The 24413-nt window shown below is 41.3% G+C and overlaps 1 protein-coding gene across 1 annotated transcript in view; it reads left to right on the top strand.

Annotated features, from left to right (window-relative positions):
• The window catches only part of LOC146974178 (uncharacterized), a 34064-nt gene extending 14282 nt beyond the window's left edge, over window positions 1-19782 (top strand). The window contains exons 2-14 of the mRNA XM_085797275.1: window positions 1119-1271; window positions 2080-2187; window positions 8507-8786; window positions 9959-10192; window positions 11822-11928; window positions 12024-12171; window positions 13448-13500; window positions 13637-13734; window positions 13834-14089; window positions 14870-15115; window positions 16621-17130; window positions 18072-19177; window positions 19210-19782. Of these exons, the coding sequence (XP_085653401.1) occupies window positions 1119-1271; window positions 2080-2187; window positions 8507-8786; window positions 9959-10192; window positions 11822-11928; window positions 12024-12171; window positions 13448-13500; window positions 13637-13734; window positions 13834-14089; window positions 14870-15115; window positions 16621-17130; window positions 18072-18935 (3057 nt within the window). The 3' untranslated portion in view covers window positions 18936-19177; window positions 19210-19782. The remainder of the gene's footprint in view (window positions 1-1118; window positions 1272-2079; window positions 2188-8506; window positions 8787-9958; window positions 10193-11821; window positions 11929-12023; window positions 12172-13447; window positions 13501-13636; window positions 13735-13833; window positions 14090-14869; window positions 15116-16620; window positions 17131-18071; window positions 19178-19209) is intronic.
• Window positions 19783-24413: the final 4631 nt, after the last annotated feature.

The following is a 24413-nucleotide window of genomic DNA, read 5'->3' as shown; positions in this document are numbered from 1 at the left end:
TGACACAAACAGTAAACCTCAGGTGTCGCCTACCTTTCCTCTCCTTTACGTCCACTTTCATAATAAAATGAATGTGCAATTTGCTCAAAAAGCCACTGAAGCGATGAATCGATGTCAGAGTAATCGATTTGTTCCATCTCAGAGTCGATGACCCACCCAACATCTGTCCAGCTGTTGGTCCAGCTGTCGTCTTTAAAAAAAAAAAAAACATAAAAAAAACTTAAGTCCTCTTTGTTCACTGTTCACCAGAAAAGCTCCAAAATAATCAGCGTCATGTTGAATAGAGAAAAGCTTAAATGATATTATTGATTAATTAACATTTGAGAGTCTGAAAGCAGCTGCTTGAAGAGTCATTTGTTGACCGTTTCAATAGTTGAAGAATATTTTTCTGTTGGTTTACTACTTGATATAAAACTACCTTTTCCTAATTAGATTTTTCTCTTTTCTCCCCCCCCACAGAGTTTGCAGCTCTAACATTGGATTGCTATAAATTCTGACTCAGTTTGATATTAAATGTCACTAAATTCCACCGTCTCCAATGCACAGCTGCTGAAATTTACATATTATATTATATTTTCATGTCTGTGTGACAGCAGCTGCCACTTCGCCTTAGATGTGTGTGGTTGAACCTGTTGTATGACTGTTTTTTATTATAATTAACCTCATTATAAATGATTGTGAGTAATAGGATTTCCACACCACTTAAAAAAGTGTGAACTCGTGACAGTGAAGAGACTTTCTTTCGTTTTTTTTATATATAGGCTACCTTTGTGTTTTGGCTGCACAATTTCAACCTCAGCTCACTACAGCTGTCATTCATTAAAAACTGATGACAGGAGATATTCAGCTATAGAAGAAGAAATCCAAACAGTTGAAACCTTAACCGTTTCCTTATTTCGTAGATAAAAGCTATAAACTTTAATAATATAACAATAAAGAAAGACAGAAAACCTCAAAAAAAAACCTCAATACATAAAGTTGCACACTTGTATTTGGAGTATACGAGAGCTGCACTCAACGTCTCTGTTTGTTCTCACTACAACCAACTCTCCACGCTCTGCAATGCTGTTGCTTCCAGCTGTGTTAACCTCTTCCTCCTCTTCCTCCTCCTCCTCCAGTGGTTGGGTGCTCCCTCCTGCCAGCGAGGCAGCTACGCCTTCTACAAGTCGGTGAGCAGCAGAGCTCAGCCCGACGGGCCCGTCCAGGTCTGGAGGCTCGGGGAGTTTTACTTCATCCGCTGTGGCCCACAGGACCCGGTGTGCATCGCTGAGGTGAGACTCTGTCACACTTTGACTCTTTAAACTCTGGTTTCTGAGTTTAGTTCAGTCTATTTTGTTTTGTTTTGTTTTTTTAACCAAATTGTATTCAACATTGTGCAAGGTCGTGTTGCAGAATCATATATTTCTTCCCCAGGAAACAATTGCAGTGAGTGAACAAACTGAGAATAATAATACACAAGTATCAGTAAATAGATACATAAACATGTAAAGAGTATAAAAAGAAGACAAACAAAACATGAGTTTAGTTTTTATTAAAAGTGTCTGCAAGATCAAGAGGCGAGTTTAGTTTGTTTACGGTTTATCTGCCTTTTTAATATTCCTTTTTTTACTGCAAAAGGTGCAAAATATTTGGAAATTTTAAAGATATTCAGCAAGTAATCTCAAATAAAAGTCACAAAACCGTAAAAGTATTAGGTGGAAAAACCACAGAGCCAGAGAGGAGGAAACTGGTCACTGATCTTCTTAAGCAGCCCTCCTCTTTTACCTGTTAACATTGAAACTAACCAGGACTCACCTGTGCAGCCTGAAGCTGCAACAGGCTCCGGAGTTACAGACGACCAGCACCATGTTTTACTGAGTGAACGTCCCGCTGAGAGGCTAAATTTAGAGGATTGAGGCCGCGAGCTGAAGCAGCTAGTGAGGACACATGTTGTTGCGGAGCCTGTGTTGTATTTAGGTTGATGAGTTGACAGCGACTGATCAGAGTGAAAGAACCCGGTTTAAGTTTCTTAGTCACAAGATGCTTAAACCTTTAAACCTTTAAACCTGACGTTCGTTTCTTTGTCTCCTTCGTGTGCAGGTGACCTTGCTATGGGAGGACCAGACACGGCGCCACCTGCTGGCCAGCGCCCGGCTTTATTTCTTACCTGAAGACACACCGAAGGGCCGGACCAGGGAGCACGGAGAGGTGGGTCTTTCACTTCATATTAAGGGTTAGAGGTGTTTCAGTTTATCTGCCACTGCTTTTATTATTGCTATTATTATAAATATTATTATTATTACTGGTGAAGCTGCTGATTTACATTGTGGTTCATCTGCACAACGCAAATTCCTGCTGCTTTGTGTACCAGCACTTCCTGTTCCTGCTGCTCTGTCTGTCTGCCTGTCTGGGAACAACACAGTTCGAGAAAAGATAAAGTGCGTCTATGAAAATGCTTTTGTGAATGCTATTGAGAGCATGTGACCTACCTCACCTACCTGTCGCTGATGATGACACCTGTGCTGCAGCTGCTTTTATAACTTATAGAAGATGTATGTGAGAAACCCTGCAGGTATTAGCCACATGCTAACAACAGCCAACCTCTGGTACCCCGAGACTCACTCACACAGTCTCTATGATGATGCACTAACAGAAGGAAATGAAGTGGATTAATCTGTAAACATACATCTGGGAGAAAGGATTATGGATTGTGCAGAAAGCTCAAAGGTGTGTGTGTGTGTGTCCAGAAGAAAATGTCTCCATCTTTCAAACTCATCTCCTCTGGTTCAGATCCTGGTTTTGTTTCTGCTTTTATATCGAGATGTTTCTGAGAGTCACAGCGACGACGTCTTTTAACGTTACGACAAACGATGATTGTTGTAGCTGCAGCTCAGTGGGATAAATAACATGTTTAAATGTGAATATTCGGGCTCCAGTGTAGTTGTCAGTTAGATCAGTGTTTCACATTAACATTAATTCCTCGTCTCTGGTGACATATTGGGTCATTTTATGATTAATTACCATGCATTTCTTTCATATTCAAGCTCCTTTAAGTTGTAAGTTTTGTCCCAGAGGAGGAAAAACCTCCTGGATCCTGACTTTAATTCAATCCAATGTAATTTAACAAATCAAACAATATAATTGTGCTATTATTTTCAACGTTAAGTGTGGATTAAAGGACTTTGTTCCCCGTCCACAGAGGTTTGTCTTTAGTGATGATGGTTAATGGTCTAATGAATGAAGTGTGTTTGAGGCTCAGCTCAGCAGATTCAGCCGAGCGAGAGAAGGAAGAAGAAAAGATAAACAGGAAGAGAGATAGAAAGACAAAAACAAAGAATAAAGACAAAAACAAACCACAAAAGAAAGAAAGAAACTGGAACAGGATGTGTGAATGCCCCTGATGATGATGTCATTGGCACTCATCACTCAGTCAGTCACAGACGTCTGTGGGCAAAGTGAAAAAAACTCTTCACAGTTTGTTTACTGTCGCTGTTCAGTTCATGGTTTTTAATTATTGATTTGATTGGATGAGACACTGAATGACGTTGATGAGTCGTCACGGCAGCAAAACAGGAAGTAAAATAGACTGAGGAGGAAGTGCTCAGATCTCCTACTGAAATATGAACAAGTATTAAAAATCACAGGGGAGAAATACTTGAGTTGAAGTCTTGTATTCAAACCTACTGAAGTAAAAGTAAAAAAGTTAAATATAACGCATAACTACATCAATAACTATCATTAAATATTTTAATTCATTGGTAGAGCCAGGGGGCGGAGCTAACAAGGCTTTTCTGAGAAGCAGAAGGGACTCCCTGTTTTTAACTTGTAAAGGTTTCTGAAACATTCACAGTAGAAACACAAAAATCATATCATATTGTTGAGGAAGTCGTCTGGACGTTCACGGTCTGCTGCTTTTTCTGATCGGAGCTACCGTCTTCTCACAATAAGCCCAAATGTGAGACCAGCGCCTATGCTAATACTAAATAAATGTAATTTATAAACGACTATAGATGTCTAACTCTGGATTAATACTAATTAATAAACTACAATGTGTTTATTGATTATATTTTCATACTTAATGATAATAATTGATTCAAATGGGTTGCTTGTTAGTTCAGTTGGTTGCTCATTTCCTGCCTTTCTCCAATTGTCCTGTTTGTTAAAGGCATAAAAAAAGCCCTAAAATATACTAAAAATAGATAAATAAATAATGGATTCAGCTTTTTTTTTTTTTTTTTAAACACTTAACCTACTTAATACTTATTTTTAATGCTATTATATCAGGAACAAACCAGTTATTTAGATGTCAGTGGTTCATAATATCATATATTATAAGTGAAAGTAAATCATTAAACTATTTATGCTGCATACATACAATGACTGAAACATGCAGTAATAGTGTTTATAGATATTTTATTAGTGAAATTTCCCCCATTGATGAATCCAACTGTATTTATTATAAACCCATAACTATATGTCATAATGTATCGGTTTTATATATTGTCTTATAGTTACCGGTAAGCACAATATTTGGATTTAAAGTGAATTTAAAGCTTCAATATCGCATTATGTCAAAACAAATGTTACTTTCCACCTTTGAAAACAGTCAAACACACCAGATAGATGAGTTTAAACTGATGCCAGTCCTCCTGATTCATTCATTGTGTGCCTGTCTGTGAAAGTGAGCGGCTCCCTAATATAATCTGGGGAATGCTTTAAGAACATCTATTAATAACCTCGCCACAGGAACACTGCCTCCTTTTTTTATCCAATCATATTTGACCAAGAATCTAAACAGGTTAACCTTCAGTTTATTAAAGTCTCCTTTTTGTTGATGTTGCTGTTGTTATTTCTTTAGCTGCACAAGACTCAACAACAAACTGCATGTATTTAATAATCAGGCTAATTAAAAATAAAAATAATAATTAGAATCATAATAATCACATCTGGGTCAGATATGGAGCAAAGTCTGTGCAAGAATAATGAGAAAAGAAAAGCAGCGTTGGACATGAGTGTTTGTGATTAACACGGTTCACATGGCGGCTGCAGCTCGGCCTTCACATGAGAATCCCCCTGTGGGAATCAGACTAATGTATTACCCAAATGTAAATCCCATGACTCGTCTGAAACCAAATTTTCCACATTTTTAAACTTAGATATTCCACAGCTGAAGCTGAATCCATGCACACAGAGGTTTTAATTTTCCTGGAGGACAAAACGAACCCTGTGAAGCTGCTTTTTTTTTTTTTTTTTTTTTACACTCACTGCTGCTGCCCAGTTTCTTTTTATTATGTGGAGGCTTTTATTCCTTAAAACGTCTCATTTGTCTCCATTATTATCTTCTTTAAAACTCTGTGAAGCCGTTCAGTGGTTTATTACTGCTGCTGTTGAGATGATTGATGAATCGGTTTTTAAGAAGCATGAAAGAAAGAAAAAAACGAGCACCACATGTGTGTTTAACTCTAATTTACATTTATATGACATCGCCTAGTTGTTTTTTTTATCAGACATAAAAATCTCATCGTCTACCTTGACTTCCTGTTTGGGTTTGGATCAGGCTTTCCACTTCCTGGTTGCATTATAACATATACATAATGTGGCATGAGGAACTGTGTGAGATCATTTTACTTTAAAGAGAAACTATGCAGGATTTGTATCTTAACTATGCTATGTTTTTACCTTAAAGGGATAGTTCAACATTTTGGCAAATTGGCCCATTGGCATAATCCCTATAGTTTTAGCAGTAGGTTTGTTACATTTAATTGTCGGTGCAAGCTAATTTTAGAATGGCGGAGCAGAGCCGCGAGCTGCTCAGAGCTATGCTACGGAGGCTAATGGGATTTCTTGGTTTCCCTCATCAAACTCATCAAATACGCAATCCAACAACTCCAAAACGCTGGTGGACTGTAAACTGTGTAAACACTGATTAAGTTTTAACGTCACAATATAACAGACATCAGAGCTGCAGCTCAACTGACCTGTAAGACGTGACACTAAGTAAATATTAATCAATTTGATTTATTTCACAATAATCAATAGCAATAAGCAGTAAGAAAACAGACTAAAGTGTGTGTTTGTGTGTGTGTGTGTTTGAGTCGGTCATAAATCTACAGTTGTTTTTTCCCTCTGAGCCTCTGGAGTTAAATTTAAACCAGTTTCCTTTTGCAGTGATGAATCAGGTTTAAAACTATTTATCCACTAGCTACTATTTAAAATCTCCTGAAGAGCCACGGTTGTTTTCTACTTTGTTTTTGAATGTGTTACTACAGTATTTTTACATATATTTTACAAGTATCAAACTTAACAGATACCATGAAGTAACTTTGAGTTTAAATTAAAATGTGTAAATGAGACAAAAAAAAAAAAATCCTCAGTTCAAACCAAGTGTGCGGTGTTTTAGTTTGAGCTCGTATCAGGTTACGACAAAGAAAACAATGAATGCAAATGGGAGCTGGAAAAACAAAAGAACCAGTTTATTAGGAGGAGTTCACTGGAGTCACTCACACATGCAGGAAACATTTCAGTCACAGCGTCGGCGAGTCTCTCATCAACTTCCTCTTTCATTCCTAAATGTTCACTTTAAATGTCAACGTCAACATTTAATCTGTGTCACTGTGCTTTAATTTAATTTAAAGTGACAAATGACTCACACAAAAGGTTTTAGGTTTTTATTTTTTATCGGATGGAAAATTCATTGAATAAAAGGTGATGAATAAAAATGAAAAAGAAGAAAAGACAATAAAAAAGGAGATTTATATGAGAAGAAAGTGGAGGAACTCGTCAGGTGGCTTTTAGCTCCACAGTTAATAGTTCAACAGTTGATATGTGAAACGTTGTGTAATCAAACTGGGAGGTAAAGCACAGTGTTTATCAGAGCAGCAGCTATACAGCAGCTGAAAGTCAAACATCCTAAATGATTAATAATAAAGAAATAAAAACAAAAAACTTAATTTAAAGAAGAGTGAATCCTCTTGTTATATTCATCTGATATTTCAACATTTAAACCTTATCTCTGTCTCCACTGATCTCTTTTTTTTGTGCCGTCACGTTAATGTCTTGACTTTTCGTTCAAGTGTCAAGTCTGATTTATTGTGAATATACGCTGGGGAAGATAAGTTCTTGATCTCCTGCTGCTGGTTTTTTGCCCTCATTTCACTTGATCAAATGCAAATAACCTTTCTAAGATGATATTATTATTATTTCTGGATGTTTTGTTGATATCCTGTCTCCTTTTTGTTGAAATAAAATAACTATAAAAAACTAAAGATGTTCGATCAAATACTTATTTTCTCCACTGTAACAGATAAACACATTAAATGACACTAACAGACAGTCTTGATCCGTGACTGATATCAATGATAATCACAGGATACAAGAAACTGATGCAACTAGAATCCACTTTGAATCAGCTGATAACACAATGTGTGACATGAGGAAAAACATACCTGAGAGTCACAGACGGTTATTAGAGAATCAATACCGCTTTTGTCCACCTGTGTCGCCAAAATCAACACAAAATGAAAGTTCTTTGTTGCTATGACTCTCAGAAACCAAAGCAGGGTCTGCACAGGAGGAGATGAGTCTGAAAGATGGAGACGGCTGAAAGTGGAGTGGATAATTTTTTTTCTCCCGGACACACACATTTGAGCTTTCTGCACAATAATCTGTTTTCCCAGTGCATGTTTATACAGATTTATCAGCTTCATTTTCTTCTGTTAGTAGGCCTACTACATCGTCGTAGAGACTGTGTGAGTCTCAGGACGTATTCACACACCAGACTTGTTCAGTTCAAACAAAACAGGCTGTTTCCTTGGTGTGTGGACGCTTTGGGTCAGTGAACAGAGACGACCTCTTCAGCTCTGACTCGGTTCACTTATTTGGTCCACACCAGAGTCCGAAATGAACCCATGTACGATTCATTTGTGGTGTGAATGCAATCTGAACCTTAATGCAAAACCCAAGCACCTTCTTTGGATTCAACAGACATTTCTCTTTTCATGTGCTTACAGCTGAGCTCTTTTTAAGAACTTTTAACTTTATCTATTTTCTTTTATTTTACTTTTTTATTCTTCGTTGCTCCTGCTTTTAACTGTGTTTTTTTTTTGGTTTTTATGCTGTTCTTAGAACGTTTTGTCTTTATGTAAAGCACATTGAGTTGCCTTGGTATGAAATGCGCTAAATAAAGATGCCTTGCCTTGCCGTCGTTGTCAGAAAATGTGAAAGTCATCACTCGTTAGCAACGTGCCAGCAGCTCAAACTTCGTAATCTACCTGAATCGTTCTCTGCTGACGAACCCTGCTGTTGTAATCGTATAGTAGCCTAAGCATTGATGAAGGCTGAAGGTGTCTTCGTCCTTGATGCTGCACAATGAGGAGGTTGTGCAAGTGACGTAAACGCACCTGACTGGAAATAACAAATTTAAAGGAACGTTGTCAGAACTTTTTAGAGTAAAAGCATCAAAGAAACAAAGTAAAGAAAATGTCTCGTACATGCGAATCACAACACTTCCTGTCTCTGTTTCCTCCAGGATGAAGTTCTGGCCGTGTCCAGGAAGATGGTGGTGCGGGTGGACGACCTGGTGAGGTGGTCGTGTGCACATCCGCTGGGTTGGAGCAGCGGGATGAAGCCGGGGCCGGGGCCGACCTGCGGGACCAACGGGCTCCACAAACCTCCACCACAGAGCAGCAGTGGGAACAACTACAACAGCAACAACAGCAACAACAACAGCAACAATAACAGCAACAGCAACAGCAACACAACGGGCCCAGCAGAGAAGAACAGCGAGCCACTCAGAGACAAAACAGAGAGTAAGAAACACACTGAAAACCAACACTGACTCCAGTTTGTTGAGGGTAACTTAAACAACTATTTAATAATGATAATTATCAATAATTGTGTGGCAAAATGAAACATGCAGGTCAGAAAAGGCAACAGTAAAAACATCTGAAATACACTATATTAGTGAAAAAAAAAAACAACCAACTAATAAAACCAAAAATAAGTAGTTGATAAAATAAAAGTTCAATGGTCATTTTTTTTATTTTAAGAGAATAAAGGAGGAGAGTGTCTCCTTCAGACTGTGAAACATCTGTAACCTTTTATGTCTTTATTATAGAGACAAGTCTGAGTCATTAATCCTCGGTGCAATAATTCATCTCATCACATGTTCATTTATTTCAGGCTCATGTGCGATAATGAAATGTTATTTTTATTAGAGATGCACCGCTTGTGAAATTTCCAGGCCGAAATTGATGTTTAGAACAACAATTTTCCCAAAGGCCAATGCTGGTATTGATGTTTTTGCTCTGTTATTTATTCCTCTTTTGTGTAAAGGAAACAAAGATATCTTAATTACTCACAAAAAAAATCCTGTAATTTTCACACACTTAACTTTAACAAATTTGAACATGCACGCGTCCTCTGGCAGGAGTTACATCACCACAAAAAAGAGGCTTTGAACAGATAAACAGATGTTGAGCCAATGCATTGGTGCATTTTTTTTTTATGTTTCTATTACTATAATTTGTTGTATTGTTGTAAAGGCCATCTTGAATCATTAATGTTGAACCATAGGCTACAGGTTATAGAGACGTACAGGCTAAAACTAAAACATACAAATACTCCTTCATCCCAGTTCTTAATCCATCTGCACTTTACAAAACTGTTCTTATTGTTTTTAGACTCAAGTTTGCTGGTTTTTATGTCCTTGTGTCTTCCTCCTAGTATGTATTTTATTGTTTTATTGTCTTTTATTGTCTATTGTGTGTGTGTTTTTACTACTGTAACTGCAACTGCACAACAGACTTCCCCTCCGTGGGACGATAAAAGCTCTGAATCTGATTAAAACCACAGATCACTGTCACAGAGAACGCAACTCTACGTCTCAATAATTAGATTTTTGTACCGTGAAGCAAAAGAAAGTGTGAAGTTTGTAAGAAACTGACTGAAACCTCCCCCCTCCCCCTCCCTTCCTCCTCAGACGGCCCGATCGTGGAGCGTCATGGCGTCAAGGTACTCAGCTACCCGCAGTACTGCCGCTTCCGCTCGCTGCAGAGACGCGTCCAGGACGGAGCCCGGGGGCCGGCGCTGCAGGACCCCCACCTGCTGGCGCTGGGGGGCGTCAGGGCGCCGGCCGCCACCCGCGTCCTCTACTGCAGGGACACGTTCAACCACCCGACGCTGGAGAACAACGCCGGCTTCTCCTGGCAGTTCAGTAAGTGTCCCAGAAACCAGGAAACCGGGATCCTTTCAGAATAAAAGTCTCTTTGTTCACATTTCTATTTAAACCCCCCCCCCAAAAACACTTCCAGGTTAATTTAGTATCTTCTAACAGCCACAAGGGGGCAACTGGCTCTCTGTGGTGCTGGTGCAGGGTCTCATTTATACGCCCTAGAAAATAAAAGCACAAGCTATAGGAGTGTGTCTATGTGTGTATGTGTGTGTGTGTGTGTGTGTGTGTGTGTGTGTGTTGGTGTGTGTGTTGGTGTGTGTGTGGTTAAGACAAAATATTTGATGATCAGCTTCCTCAGAGCTGCAGCTTCTCTGAGTCTGTGTGAAACTCTGCCACCTGCTGGTGACACATCAGGCAGGGATATTCATGCTTCACATGCTTTTATTGTGAAAGGGTGTCCACTCCTTTTTTACAGAGTAGATCATTATTTACTTATTTAATTAAATCAAAAATCTTCAAATATCTCTGGACCTGAACAGGCGGGAGCTTTAGTTCTGTTGTCTTTGTTTCACTCTTGTGTGTGTGTGGGTGGACTTGAACAATGTGTCTCTTAACGACAGGAACTGGATTAACGAGTCGTGTTTACAAAGACGGCTATGTAAATTAACCTGAATTATTGTCTCAGTCGTCCAACGTGCTGCTGACGCAACATCATAATAATAATATATAATATACAATGGTAAAGAACAAAAAGTTATTGTAGAGTCGATCAGACACTACATCATAAGACTTAAACCTTATTTATCATTAATATTGTGATTTAAACGAGATATGAATCCTTTTTTCTTGAGATCATCCCAGACCGGTTGTGTTTTTGTGACGTCATCGTTAAAATCTTCATCTGATGTTTACTTCCTGTTCTTATCAGATCAGTTCCCTCTTTATCATTTCATTGACACTAATGTAGTGGAAAGCTGATCTGTTGTTAAATAAATACACAAAGGTAAAGAAATATAAATATTTTTTAACCTCCTTTGGGTCTTTGGTCGATGTGTTTATCATTTAAAGCAGAAGTAAGTGGAATATTTGTGTTAATATAAGTCTTAAATAGTTATATCATCCGACAGCAATCACTTACATAGAGTGTTTGGTCTGAAACACGGGTCTGTCAGTCACTCTGCTCTGCTGTAAGCCGAGGAGAAAACTTTCCTTGTATCCTACAACCTTTATCCAATGAGGAGAGAGAACGGCATAAAGGGGCGGTCCTCTCTGTGTGTGCAGCCAAGGGATGCCCGTGAATGTGGTGACGTAGGGACGAGGGCGGGGACTGCTAACTCCATCGGCTGACAAGAAGTTAGCCAAAATGACTGGATCGCTTACTTCTGCTTTAAATTTAAATATTTATATGTAAGAGATTAAAAATGTCATATTGGATCATTGTTTTGCTCCATATTGAGACATGGTTTTTGATTTCTGAGATGAATGATTATTATTCTTCTAACCCTCTTTAAACAGTTACATAGTGGCTCTTTAATGAGACTCACTGATCGTAGGTTTGATTCCTGGCTGGACATGGGGCAAGATCCTGAAGTTTTAGGAAAAATCTGAATGAATGTCACTTTCCTCCATCTTCTTGCGTACTTACTCATGTCTTCTTGTTCTTCTCAGCAGGATGTCCGTCTCTCAGTCTTCGGGGACGACCTCGTAAGAGGAGAGGCCGCGACGGCAAAGACTCCCCGACCTCCAGCCAATCAGAGTCCTGGATCGAGAGGATGAAGGTTTGTTGACTCGTTCGTTTGTTTGTTTTTATGAAGTTTTGTTTCTAACGGTGATGAAGACGAGTGTGTGTGACGATGAGCTGCGTGTCCGACAGGAGAACGTGATGGGCAGCGTGGAGGCCGGCTGCGAGGGCGGCTGGCTGCCTCACCCCGAGGAGCAGCTGTTCCTGGATCAGCTCTTCTCCTACATGGAGCGTAACGGCTCGCCCATCCACAAGGTCCCCAACCTGGGCTTCAAGAAGAGTGAGTCTGGCCCCGCCCCCTTTTCTCCTCTTCCTCTTCCTGTTCCTCCCTTTTCTTTTCTTTATCTTACACATTTTCTTTTCTCCTTTTTGTATCTTTTTTCTTTTCTTCTGTTTTCTTTTGCCTTTTCCTCTTTTCCCCATCCTCTCTGTCTCTTTCTTTTTCCTTTTCATGTTTCTCTCTCACTCTGTACGTTTACATGACACTTGCAACAAAAAAATGATGGCCCTAATCCGTCTCGAACTTGATAACTAAAGTGCATGTAAACACATTGCTCCAACTCAGACTGGACTAGATCTGACTAAAACACCTAGATGATGTGATTGGAAACCGTTTTTCTTCTGCATGTGTTACTATAAACACTTTAATCTGACTGAAACTGCACAATGTATGTGTGCATGTTTCACAACAAGTGAAGTCACAGTTTATTTATAAAGCACATTTTAAAAACAACCTTAGTCGACCAAAGTGCTGTAATACAATATAGTTAATCATGGACAATAAAATGATAGCCTAATAAATAATCTTAATAATAATAATACATGTAGAATAAAAACGAAAGTGAAAAGGAGAGCCAAGGTTACTCGCTGAGTGTGGTGTGAACCAACGTCAAGGAGAAAAATTCAGAATCAGTGCATTTCACAATAACAACCGGCTGAAATGACACACACCGCCACCTAGTGTTGAGGAGGCAGACATGTTTTCATCAACCACTCGATTTTCTCTGTTGCATGTAAACTGGGAGAAGGACAGAAATCTGGAGCTTTTCAACTTAACTGTGCATGTAAAACACACTGACGCTCTCTCTGTTTTGCTCTATATTGATGATTGATGATGTCATTGACAGAGTGTGACTGGTTGTGATTGACAGATATTATGTAAGAAAGAAGCTGTATTAAACTCACAGTCTGTTTTAGCTGCAGCAGCTTCAGAGTGTTTTCTGGCTCCTTTTATTATGTTGTAGATTTAATTCTGAATAGATGAATTCAACTTTTTTTTTTTTCCATGAATCAACTTGGTTAAAAATCAAAAACTAAATAAAAACTCTTCACATCTGGCCCTGGTAGAAGTGTCTTCAGCAGCAGGTTCAGCTTTAGTCTCTCCACAGATGTTCTCTGGACCGAGTCGGTCACATTTAAAGAACTTGTTTGGTCAAACTGAGAGTTTTATTTCTGATTTACAAACTGTCTCTGACTTTTATTTCCTGTTTCCTCTTCTGTTTCTTCCTGCATCGCTGGATTCAATCATGGCCGCTCCGCTGTCTGTGATCCTGTAGTCGACCTCTTCCTCATGTACTCGGTGGTCAAACGGCTCGGAGGCTACAAGAAGGTCGGTGTCTCCTCTTTTAATTTCACTAACCTTTATTTAAACTGGTTTGTAACAGATAAATCTTTGAATTTAGTCAGATTCAGACCAGCAGGATGTTGTGAGTTCAGACCTGACTCTGACTGTGTGTGTGTTACAGGTGACATTGGACCGTCTGTGGAAGGTGGTGTATAACGAGCTGGGCGGTTGCCCCGGCAGCACCAGCGCCGCCACCTGCACCAGGAGACACTACGAGAGGTCAGACAGTCAAACACACACACACACATACAGTATAACCACACACCCCCTCCCCTCCCCTCCCCCACTCATGACCCCCCTCTGCCCTCTGTGTCTCAGGCTGATGCTTCCCTACGAGGAACACCTCAGAGCCGGAGGAACCGAGTTCAAGATCCCAGAATCCCCGACTCCTCCTCCTCCGTCGAAACCCCGAGGGATCAGAGGCAGGAAACCGGTTCCTCGAGGCCGAAAACCAGGACCCAAACCCAAGGTGAAGAAGATCACAGCTCCTGCTCCTCTTCCTCCTCCTCATCCTCCTCCTCATGCGCCTGCTGCTGCTACTGCTGCTGCTGCTGCTGCTCCTCCTCACCACGCTGTAAGTGACAGCACTTCACTTCTTTTACAGTTATTTTACCTGCTTTAAATGTGTCACTCAGAAACCACCTCTCAACTTTGACTTAATAACTCTGGGTGATTTTGAAGTAGTTGGGATGATCCCAGGGATGAACCCAGTCCTGGTTCTGATGAACAATAAAAAACGATTTAAGATTTGGACGAATCCTAAATCAAATACTGAATCCTACTCCCGTCATCGGCCCGTACAGTAAACACATTGTAAATGCAGTAAACAACGTCACACAGTGTGTTTTGTTCCAACTGTGAAAAACTATTTTGCATTTCAACAGAAAGTTCACGCTGAGAAAACATCACTGAACATTTAAACTTAAAGTCACTTTAGTATTTTTTCTCCTTCAAAACAAAAAAGAAAGAAAAAGACTAAGAAGTGAAACTATTTCCACAGAGCAGAGAAAATATCTGCCTGTAAGTATTATTGGATGTGTTAAAATAATAACAGCTGTTTGTTGGTTTAAAGTTACAGCAATAGCGATGCTAATTTCCATTAGCCCGTCTATGATGTTTTCTATTATATGTTAGCATCAAGCTAGCTGGCTTTATATCTAGTTTTTGTAATGACAGTGATGCTGGCTGAGCTGAGAGAGATTTGAACTTTTTGTCTCCTCCCACTGTTGACACTGGTGACACCAAGTTGTTCAGATGGTTACACAAGCAGATACTTTGGTACAACTAGGCTATTTGAATTATCTAGAACTTATTGAAACTCCTCTTCCTCTTCCTCCTCTTCCTCTCGGAGCAGGTGGTGAACCCGATGGGCTCGGTGGTGGTGAAGAGGGGCCGAGGTCGACCACCGGGAACTCGTAACAAGGCGACGCTGATCGCTCAGGCTAAGCTGCTGGCTCAGCAGCAGGCCAAGGCCAAAGCAGCATCAGCAGTAACCGTGACGACCACTACCACCATGGCGGCGGCGACACCAGCTCAGACTCAGAGTCCACTCCTTCCGGCCAATGGTCGAGGAGGACCGACGGCCAGCAGCACACACAGGGTGAGACCTCAAACACACTGTTTTATTATCTCCGTCTCCGTCTCATCATCCTCGCTCTTCGCTGAGGAAGCAGCTGGAACTCAAACTCATTTCCCTCTGGGGATCAATGAAGCGTCTAATTCAGACCAGATTCATTCATCTTCTCCTGAAACTTTCACTGTAGCTACTGTTGAATCTGTTAGCGACTTCACGGTGGAGAGGCTGGATGTTCAGCAGCAGCAGGTTTCACAGGCTGTCTTTACAGATATATGGTTCAGATATGAAAATTTCCCATTTGGAACCCACTTAAGACACAGTCAGAAACCCACAAAAGCCCATATGGGCTAACACGGGTGGGCCCCTGTTGGAACCTAGGAGCAAAACCAGATGGAACCCGAAATGGGCGGACACAGGTGTAGCCTACATGGGTTGCATATAGGTTGCCCAGCTGGATCCCACTTAATGCCCATTTAGATCCCAGCTCAAGCCCACATAGGCAAACACAGGTGGTACAAAGGTGGTTCAGATATATATTGCCCAATTGGAACCCACTTACCGGACCCATATGTGGTTGACCAGTTCTAACCCATGCCCACTTAGCCCATAGATAGCCCATATGGGAGCCAGACATGGGTGACCAGTTCCAGCCCATGCCCACTTAGCCCATATAAAACTCTTAGCGGACCCAGATGTGGTTGACCAGTTCTAACCCATATGGGCTAAGTGGGCATGGGTTGGAACTGGTCAACCATATCTTGGTGCTGTATGGGTATGTGTGGGCTAAGTGGGCATGGGTTGGAACTGGTCAACCACATATGGGTCCGGTAAGAGTTTTATATCGGCTCAGTGGGCATGGGTTAGAACTGGTCAACCGTATCTGGGTGCCGTATGGGTTATGTGTGGGCTCAGTGGACATGGGTTAGAACTGGTTAACCCATATGGCACCCAGATATGGTTGACCAGTTCCAGCCCATGCCCACTTAGCCCATATAAAACTCTTATTGGACCCAACCATGGTTGCCCAGTTCTAACCCATGCCCACTTAGCCCATAGATAGCCCATATGGGAGCCAGACATGGTTGCCCAGTTCTAACCCATGCCCACTTAGCCCATATGGAACCTATATGGAACCCAGAACAATTGCCCACTTCTAGCCCATGCCCACTTGGTAGCCAGGTAACACACATTGGGCCCATATGGTACCCAGGTGGACATGTTGTTTGGGATCCGTCTCCGTTTCCTCGTTCACACAACAACAATTTGTTAGCTTGTTTGTTTGTTTGTTAGTTGTTGTCTTATGTTTTATATTGTAAGAATGCTGGGTAGCTTAATTTGGTATGTAGGACAGGCATTAATATAAGCATCATGCTTCTGCCTGTGCCTTTTCAGTCACTATTTTGTCGATAATGTTTGTGTCGATAATGTTTGCTGCATCAATTTCAAAATCAAACAGACTTTTCAAAATAAAACTTTTTCTGTTTTTTCTTTCAATAATAAAACTGTTGTGTCTGTTTGTTGTCCTGCAGCCGCCCATCCTCCCCGCCAACATGCCGCTCACCCCGGACCTCTCCCCCATGTCGGCGCCCTTCCTGCCCTTCCAGCCCAAACCCACGGAGCTGAAGCCAGAACCGGCGGCGGTGGCGCTGACCCCCGGCGTGCTGCTCTCCACGCTGCCCCGACACTTTGTGGGCGGGGGGTCTCTGGGCGGCTTCAGCCCCATCAAGGGCGTGTGTCCTCTGGACGTCTTCAGGAGCCGCATCAGTGCCCCCCAGGACCCCGCCCACCTGCAGCACCAGCACCAGCACCAGCTCGCCGTTTACCCGCTGCAGCCCAACAACAAGAGCGCCAGCCCCGACCCCCCACACCCCAGCGGGGAGCAGCAGCTGCACCTCGCCCGGGGGGGCTGCTCCGGCTGCAGCAGTGTGGACGACGGCGCCCAGCGGGGGCTTGGCGGCGTAACGCGTGACACGACGAGGACGCGGCCGCCGCTGCCGCCGCTCCGGGTGCTGCCGCTGAACCTGGACTGCAGCGTTCAGGTGAGTCATTCTCAATCAAAATATGGTGAAAAACATGTCCCTGCATTTTACAGACACACAACTGCTTGACAATTTTAAAAAATCATCCACATTAAACCAAAATTATGTAATTCAATACCATTTTAATTGATGATGATAATTTCAGTTTATATATTTACTGTTTTATTTTATTTTTTTCAGTTTTAATTTCCTTTGTATCTAAAAAAAACACTGCCATGGTTCAACGCTATTGGACAGTGTACAAAAATATTTTTCAATGTGGTTCTTTTTTTGTTTCATTGGTGTTACTTTGATTTGCGCTATAATGAAATATTTTATGGAAAAAAAAAACAGTTAAATAAGTAATTTATAGATTTTAAGGTGCTGACTCATGCTGGCTTTGAGCTAGCTTGGACACTATTTTGTGTACTTAGCCTTTTATAGATATTTGTCATTGGTGTTACTAGGGCTGACCCAAAAAAATTGAAGCTTCGAAGCTTCGTTCGTTGCCACGGAAAATCGATCATGAAGTCCGTGATCGATTGTTTTTTTTTTTCTTCCTTTTTTCCTTTTTGACACCGGTTCTCATCGGCACTTCTTACATTACAATGAATAGGCTACTTGGCATCCTGGAAACCATCCTGGAAACCTGCCTGAGATATGCAGTGTTTGTTTGCCATTACTTCCATTATTTCCGCTACGAACGCGCACCCCCCTCCCCCGGTCAGACGTTACGGGGCCGTCGAAGCTTCGATTAAAATCGATTTTATGTCCGCGAAGCTTCGATTACCAATACAAAATATGATAATCGGGTCAGCCCTAGGTGTAAGAAAAATATTCTAGTTGTCCATTATAGTTGGTAGCATGGTCAACATGCTAATAAATAGTTCCCACTAAATAAAATTTGTGAAAACTGAATTGAAATTTTTAACTTTTTTGACCGTATTTTGATAATGACCCAGGTGTGTCAGCTGATGAGGACTCGCCGTCTGGACTCGTCCCAGCTGCAGACCTTCACCCGCCGCCTGTCGGAGGCGCTGTCCCAGGACCTGACCGCCGTCGCCAACGCCACCAAACCCTCGCCGCCGCCGCCGCCCTCGCCCTCGCCCTCCTGCGCCCCCATCACGCCGCCCCCCGAGCAGGCGCTGCCCCTCAACCTCAGCAAACGCTTCACGGTGAAGAGACCTCCACCCTCCTCCAGCAGCAGCAACAGCAGCACCGGCGGCAGCGAGGGGCCGGAGTCGAACCGCGACCAACAACAACAACCGGCGGCCAAAAGAGCAAGAGTGGAGCAGCAGGCGGAGGACGGAGCGGCAGCAGCGGGGGGGCGGAGCAACGGCAACGCAGGAGGAGGAGGAGGAGGAGGAGAGGACGTGGAGATGGAGATGAAGAACCAGGAGGAGCCGGCCGACCTGAGCTCGCCGAGCCGCATCCGGGCGTTCCTGCTCGGACTGCCGCCGTTCCAGGTGAAACTGGAGGAGGATCTGAACCTGAACGGGACCTGCAGGTTCGGGAAGTTTCTCTCCTCTCCTCCTCCTCCTCCGGGGTCCGACGCCGACGCCCCGAGGACTGAGCCGGAGAGAGGAGGAGGAGGAGGAGGAGGAGGAGCAGCAGCGGTGGTGGTGGTGAAGCAGGAGGTGAAGCAGGAGGAGGAGGAGCAGGAGGAGGAGGTGGAGTTGCAGCAGCGGAGTGAAACTGAGACTCATCATCATCATCATAACGCTGCGGCGGAGGAGGAGAGCGGAGCGGCTCTCTGCTCCGGACCCGGTCCCGCCGAGCTGAAGAGTCCTGGACCCAAAACCTCCGACACACAACAATGTTTTTAGTTTCTTCTCCTTCTTCTTCTTCTTCTTCTGGGAGTCGACACCACGAGAAACGTTTATCGGCCTTGGTGAGGAGCTCGGTGTCGGTTCTGGAGCCTCCTCCTCCTCCTCCTGCTCCTCCTCATCTGAACTCCCAGCTTCTCTCTTTGCGTTGCCTCCTTAACTTTTTCCTCTGTCGTCTTCAATCAGGTTATTGATTTGATTGAAGTCGACTCGTGACAATCATCTTCTTCTTATTCTTCTCTGTTCGTCTCTTCACGGTGAAACGGCGACAGAGGAGGAGCAGGAGGAGCAGGAGGAGGAGGAGGAGCCAGACTGTGACTCTTTAACAAACACTGCCATAACCCTCCATGACACTATTAACTCCAAGAGAAACCACCTAAAGTAAAATGAAAAAGTCAATATTTACATATATGGGTGATGCTATGCATCGAGACGTCATTACTATCATCTAGAGTGTACTGTAGCTCAGTAGGTTCATTTTTTAAATTGTACTCTACTTCTGTAGAGAGATAGTTATTTTCTGATAAAGTGTTTAGATGTTGCAGAGCTCCGTGGACGAGGAGCTCCTGGTCTTCACCTTATAGCTCGTGGAGTGAAGCCTTTCTATTAGTCCTGCTCGTTACCTGAAATTATATAAGATCTTTCTTACACACACACACGTGCCTTAACGACGGCCGGCGGTCGATCGGTGGATCGATCCCCGGCTTCACACTCATTCACTCAAAGAAAAGAGCGATACCTTGATGTTGGTCCTGTTCACTGTGATGGATGTGATAATCATGTGTTTTATCACAGTTTATTCACCTGGAGCGCCACATTATGTAAAAACGCCGCAATAAAATGTAATAAACTTTGCTGCATTTTGTAATAAGTTGTTACATTTTGCACCAAATTATTACATTTTCTATATAAAAAGAAGTGCAACATGCATTTTTTAATAACTAATGCAATATGTAACAACTTATTACAAAATGCAGCAAAGTTTATAACATATTGCATTTAAGAATTGTATCACAATGTGGCAGATTATTACAAAATGCAATGTTATTACATAATGAGGTGAACATTTCTTACATTATTACATAAAGCAACTTTATTACATAATGTGGCACTACACCTCCTCTACCTTCATCCAGTCCAGAACTTCAGATATTGATCAATTCACTTTTTTTTTGAAAGAAGCCAAAGTTCCTCAATTTTAAATCATGATGAAATATTTACTTTTTATTTTTATTTTTAATCCTCGGTGCCTCCGTATCGAGGGTTTTGTTTTTGTTTTGTCATCGTCTCATCATCATCATCGTCATTGTCGTCGTCATCACTACCACCACTGATCAGCCAATGAGAAGTGACATGCACGACCACAGGAAAGGGGGAGGAGCTTGTTGAAGTGATTGCACATGAACATGTAGCCCAGACATTCAGACTACCTCAGGTTCTTTTTCTTTTCTTTTTTTTTTGTTAAAAAAAAGAAGAAATACATAAATAACGTTGTCCATTTGCATTAACTGTTTCAAAGGGGGCGGAGCTTATCCCACTGCACTCTGACTCATTTTCCACCTTGGTTGCTGAAGGAGGCGAAGGAGCTTAAACCTGTCAATCATTCTGATGGAGCTCAGATATTAAGTCCTATTTCCACATTTTAACTTAACAAACCCAAACACATGTCTGCTCTCATTTAGTTATTACTGTAGTTATTAAATTATACCATGTTGGGGCTGTGGGTATCGAACCTGCAGCGTCTGCTCCTCCTCCTCCTCCTCGGCTCAAACAGCTCCAACATCAAGGTATCCTCCGTTCAGCCTTTCCTCTCTCAACTCTTCAGATTTGCACACCTACTGTACCTGCTTGCTCCACCTGGTTTGTTCATATTTATATCTGCCACATTGTTGTTGTTGCTGTTTTGTTAATTGTTAATTGTCTTTTTGTTTTGTTCCTTTTTATTTTTCTTCTTGCCAATGTTTTATTTCTTACCAGACACACCGATTTTGAACTGGTGCTGTTTTTATTCTTTCGTCGTTTATCTGTTGCCATATAGTTTTTTTTTGTTTTTTGTTGTTGATAAAATCTCCTCATCTCATTCAGCAGGTGGTCAAACTCAGTATTTGTTTACTGATCCTTTTAGTTTAAGTTTAGCTCAGTAGTCACGGTTACGTCAGATTCTTTTTTTTTTGTTTTTTTTTACATTTGATTCTCGTTCATTCACTTCCACTACATTGCCAGATGTGTTTACAGCTGTTTTTTGTGAGGGGGAGGGGAGGTTTCCTAGGTAACATGTGCACTTGATTTAAAGTTTAAGTTTGATAAAAGATGAGGGTGTGTGTGTGTGTGTGTGTGTGTGTGTGTGTGTGTTGACCTGCAGATTCATCAGTCTGTTTGAATGGAGAATAGTGTTGCAATATGGGCGGTAGTTAGCTTTAATAAAAAGGGGGCGAAGAGCCGGACGTGAAAGTTGTGAGGGTTTGGTCGGAGCAGAGGAACAGAGAGATAAACGGTTAAAATTTGACTTTTTCAGACTTTAAATGAATAAAAAGTGAGAGATTAGTTGGTTTCTAACGCGAACGAACGTTGGATTGTATTTTGTAAACACGTTCTGGAGCTTCCCAGTGCTTTAGCTTTAGTTTCAGCATCCAAATGATGATGTTTGTTAAAAAAGCTGCTTTAAAAAACAGAAAATACTGAAGAAACTTCTTCTTCTTTTTCCCTCCTTTGCAACAGCTGTAAACACATCTGGCCTTCGCTCTTCGTTAACTCTCCCAGTCAAACCACAGCTCAGCTCCACTGGACCAGTTTCCCTCTCAGTGACTTTTTTTTGCCTTTTGTTAGTTAGATAGTTCATTTTTTCATTATATTATTTTATTTTTGTCCTGCATGTCCTTTATGTTAATGACCACGTGCCACTGAGCGCCTGCTGTGTCGATGATGATGATGAAGTGTAGAGAGCAGCAGCAGCAGCAGCAGCAGCAGCAGCAGCATGTTAAGTATGAGAGTTGTCAGTTGTTTTTTCTTTTCTTCTCCTTCTTCTTTTACTTTAGGTTATTTAAGCTTTAGTTTGTTAAATTTTTCTTCTGTAGGGTTATTTTCATTTTTTTTCTCCCTTCGATAAAGTAAAAGATTTAATGTTTACATTTTGTTATGCATGTTCAGACAGGTTTGTTGTTGTTTTATATCCAGTGTTTTTGCACACTACGTCTCAGCATCGGCCTCCAGCGGCACACTGCTCCTCATGGAAAGGACTAAAGAGTTTTAAAGTGCCTGATAACTTCAAAACGTTGAGATTTTGCTTCGTCAGCCTTTTTGCGTCATTGACTTGAAAACCCCGTAGGAGCTGGAACTGGACCTAAGAAACTAATTGAATAAAAACAAGGACTTGGACGGCGAGCGGTCGTCCCGTCCTACCGGGAGCCGGAGCAGCGTTCACCAGGATCGATGATCAAATGTAAAAAAAAAAAAAGGTGCTACATGTGACGTTTTAACACGGCTGTTCCCATAGCAACTTTAAAGACTGTAACATCACATCACACACACTGTTACTTTAATCATCAGTTAATCTGCTGATTATTTTCTGGAATTAACAACGAATCGTTAATTCTTAAAATGTCAAAGTAAAGTAAAACTGTAAAACAAACAACTGTCCAAAGATTCTGCCTTTATTCTGATCCATATTTGTATTTTATTGGGTTTTTATTGATCGGTTGATTTGATTCTTTACAATATTGTTGAATATTTCTGTTGTGGAGATCCGAGGGCGTTGGGTAAAACGGTTATATTACATTAATTATTGGTTAAAATGGTGAAAATAATCTGCAGATTACATCAATTTAAATGCAAAATTTGTAGAATCCAAGTTTTGTTTTGTTTTTCTCACCAGCAATCCAAAGACTTTTTATTTGATGACAAGTTAATAGATCAAAGCAGCAGTTTAACATTAAATCTATAAAATGTTATAAAATTATGAAAAAGATATTTTCAAATATCTCGTTACAACAACAGTTAACAGTTTGATATGTATCCCACCAATCAGTCTAATAATCAATAACAGTAATTAACAATCAGTTCATCTGCATCTCTACCTGTTTCCTCCTCAGTCAGAGGGGCTTCTGGGAAATGTAGTTCCTGCTGTTAAAACTGCTGCATGTGGCACCTTGACAAGCTGTTGGATGTTCGGCACCGATGAATGTCTCCTCACATCTTCCTGTGATCTCCTTTTTTTTTTATCTCTTTGCCTTTTTTTTTCTTTTTTTTTCTCTTTGTTCGCTCCGGGAATCGAACTCGGATCCGCTGCAGCTCAGACGCGTTGTTGTTGTTGTTGTTGTTGTTGCTCTCATGAACGGACTCTGATGATGACCGACGCTCTGTGTTGCTTCCTGTTTGTATGGATGCATGGATGGATGCGTGTGTGTGTATGTGTGTGTGTGTGTGTGTGTGTGTGTGTGTGTGTGTGTGTGTGTGTGTATGTGTGTGTGTATGTATGTGTGTGTGTCTGAATGTGTGTGTGTGTGTGTGTGTGTGTGTGTGTGTGTGATCTGATGACATCAGATCTGCAGCACAAACTCAAGTTCCATTTATTTTGTTGTATAAGCGGTAAACGGCTGGCAGTGTCAGGTACCATTCCATTTTAACACTGTATATTTATAATAAAAGTAATCTGTTAATAAAACACCAGCAGAGTCTCTGGCATGTCTGCGTACAGGAGATGTAAAAAGATTTAAAGGTTGTTATTATTGGAATGTGTTGCTTTGAAGGGGAAATTTATCATCTAAGTTATCGTTTATAAAAGAAAAAAAAATCTTGCAATAACACAATATTTAATATTGTTTAATATTTCAAGTCATAAGTTTTCTAGGAAAAAAAAACAAAGGTAATGAAAATTGAAATGTTTACTTTTATTTGAAAACAAACCCTTATCTATCATTTGGGAATTAAAGCAGAAGTAAGCGATCCGGTCGTTTTGGCTAACTTCCTGTCAGCCGATGGAGTTAGCAGTCCCCGCCCTCGTCCCTACGTCACCACATTCACGCGCATCCCTTGGCTGCACACACAGAGAGGACCGCCCCTTTATACCGTTCTCTCTCCTCATTGGATAAAGGTTGTAGGATACAAGGAAAGTTTTCTCCTCGGCTTACAGCAGAGCAGAGTGACTGACAGACCCGTGTTTCAGACCAAACACTCTATATAAGTGATTGCTGTCGGAAGATATAACTATTTAAGACTTAGGCTATATTAACACAAATATTCCGCTTACTTTTGCTTTAATATTGTTTCATATTTCAAGTCATAAGTTTTATAGGGAAAAAACAAAGGTAATGAAAATTGAACATGTTTACATTTATTTGAAAACAAACCCTTATCTATCATATTGGGAATTAAGTTGTATATAGGCTAAGTTGTATATAGCTGAGATAAATAAATAAATACTATAAAAAAGAATGCAGATGAAGGTTTGGTTTTAAAAGAAAAAGAAAGTGTCAAAGTCTT

Source organism: Trachurus japonicus, chromosome 14 (genome assembly GCF_045865225.1).
Source record: "Trachurus japonicus isolate A0001 chromosome 14, Traja_1.0".
Lineage (NCBI taxonomy): Eukaryota > Metazoa > Chordata > Actinopteri > Carangiformes > Carangidae > Trachurus > Trachurus japonicus.
Note: the sequence above shows the minus strand (reverse complement) of the source record. Positions and strands in the feature narration are given on the sequence as shown.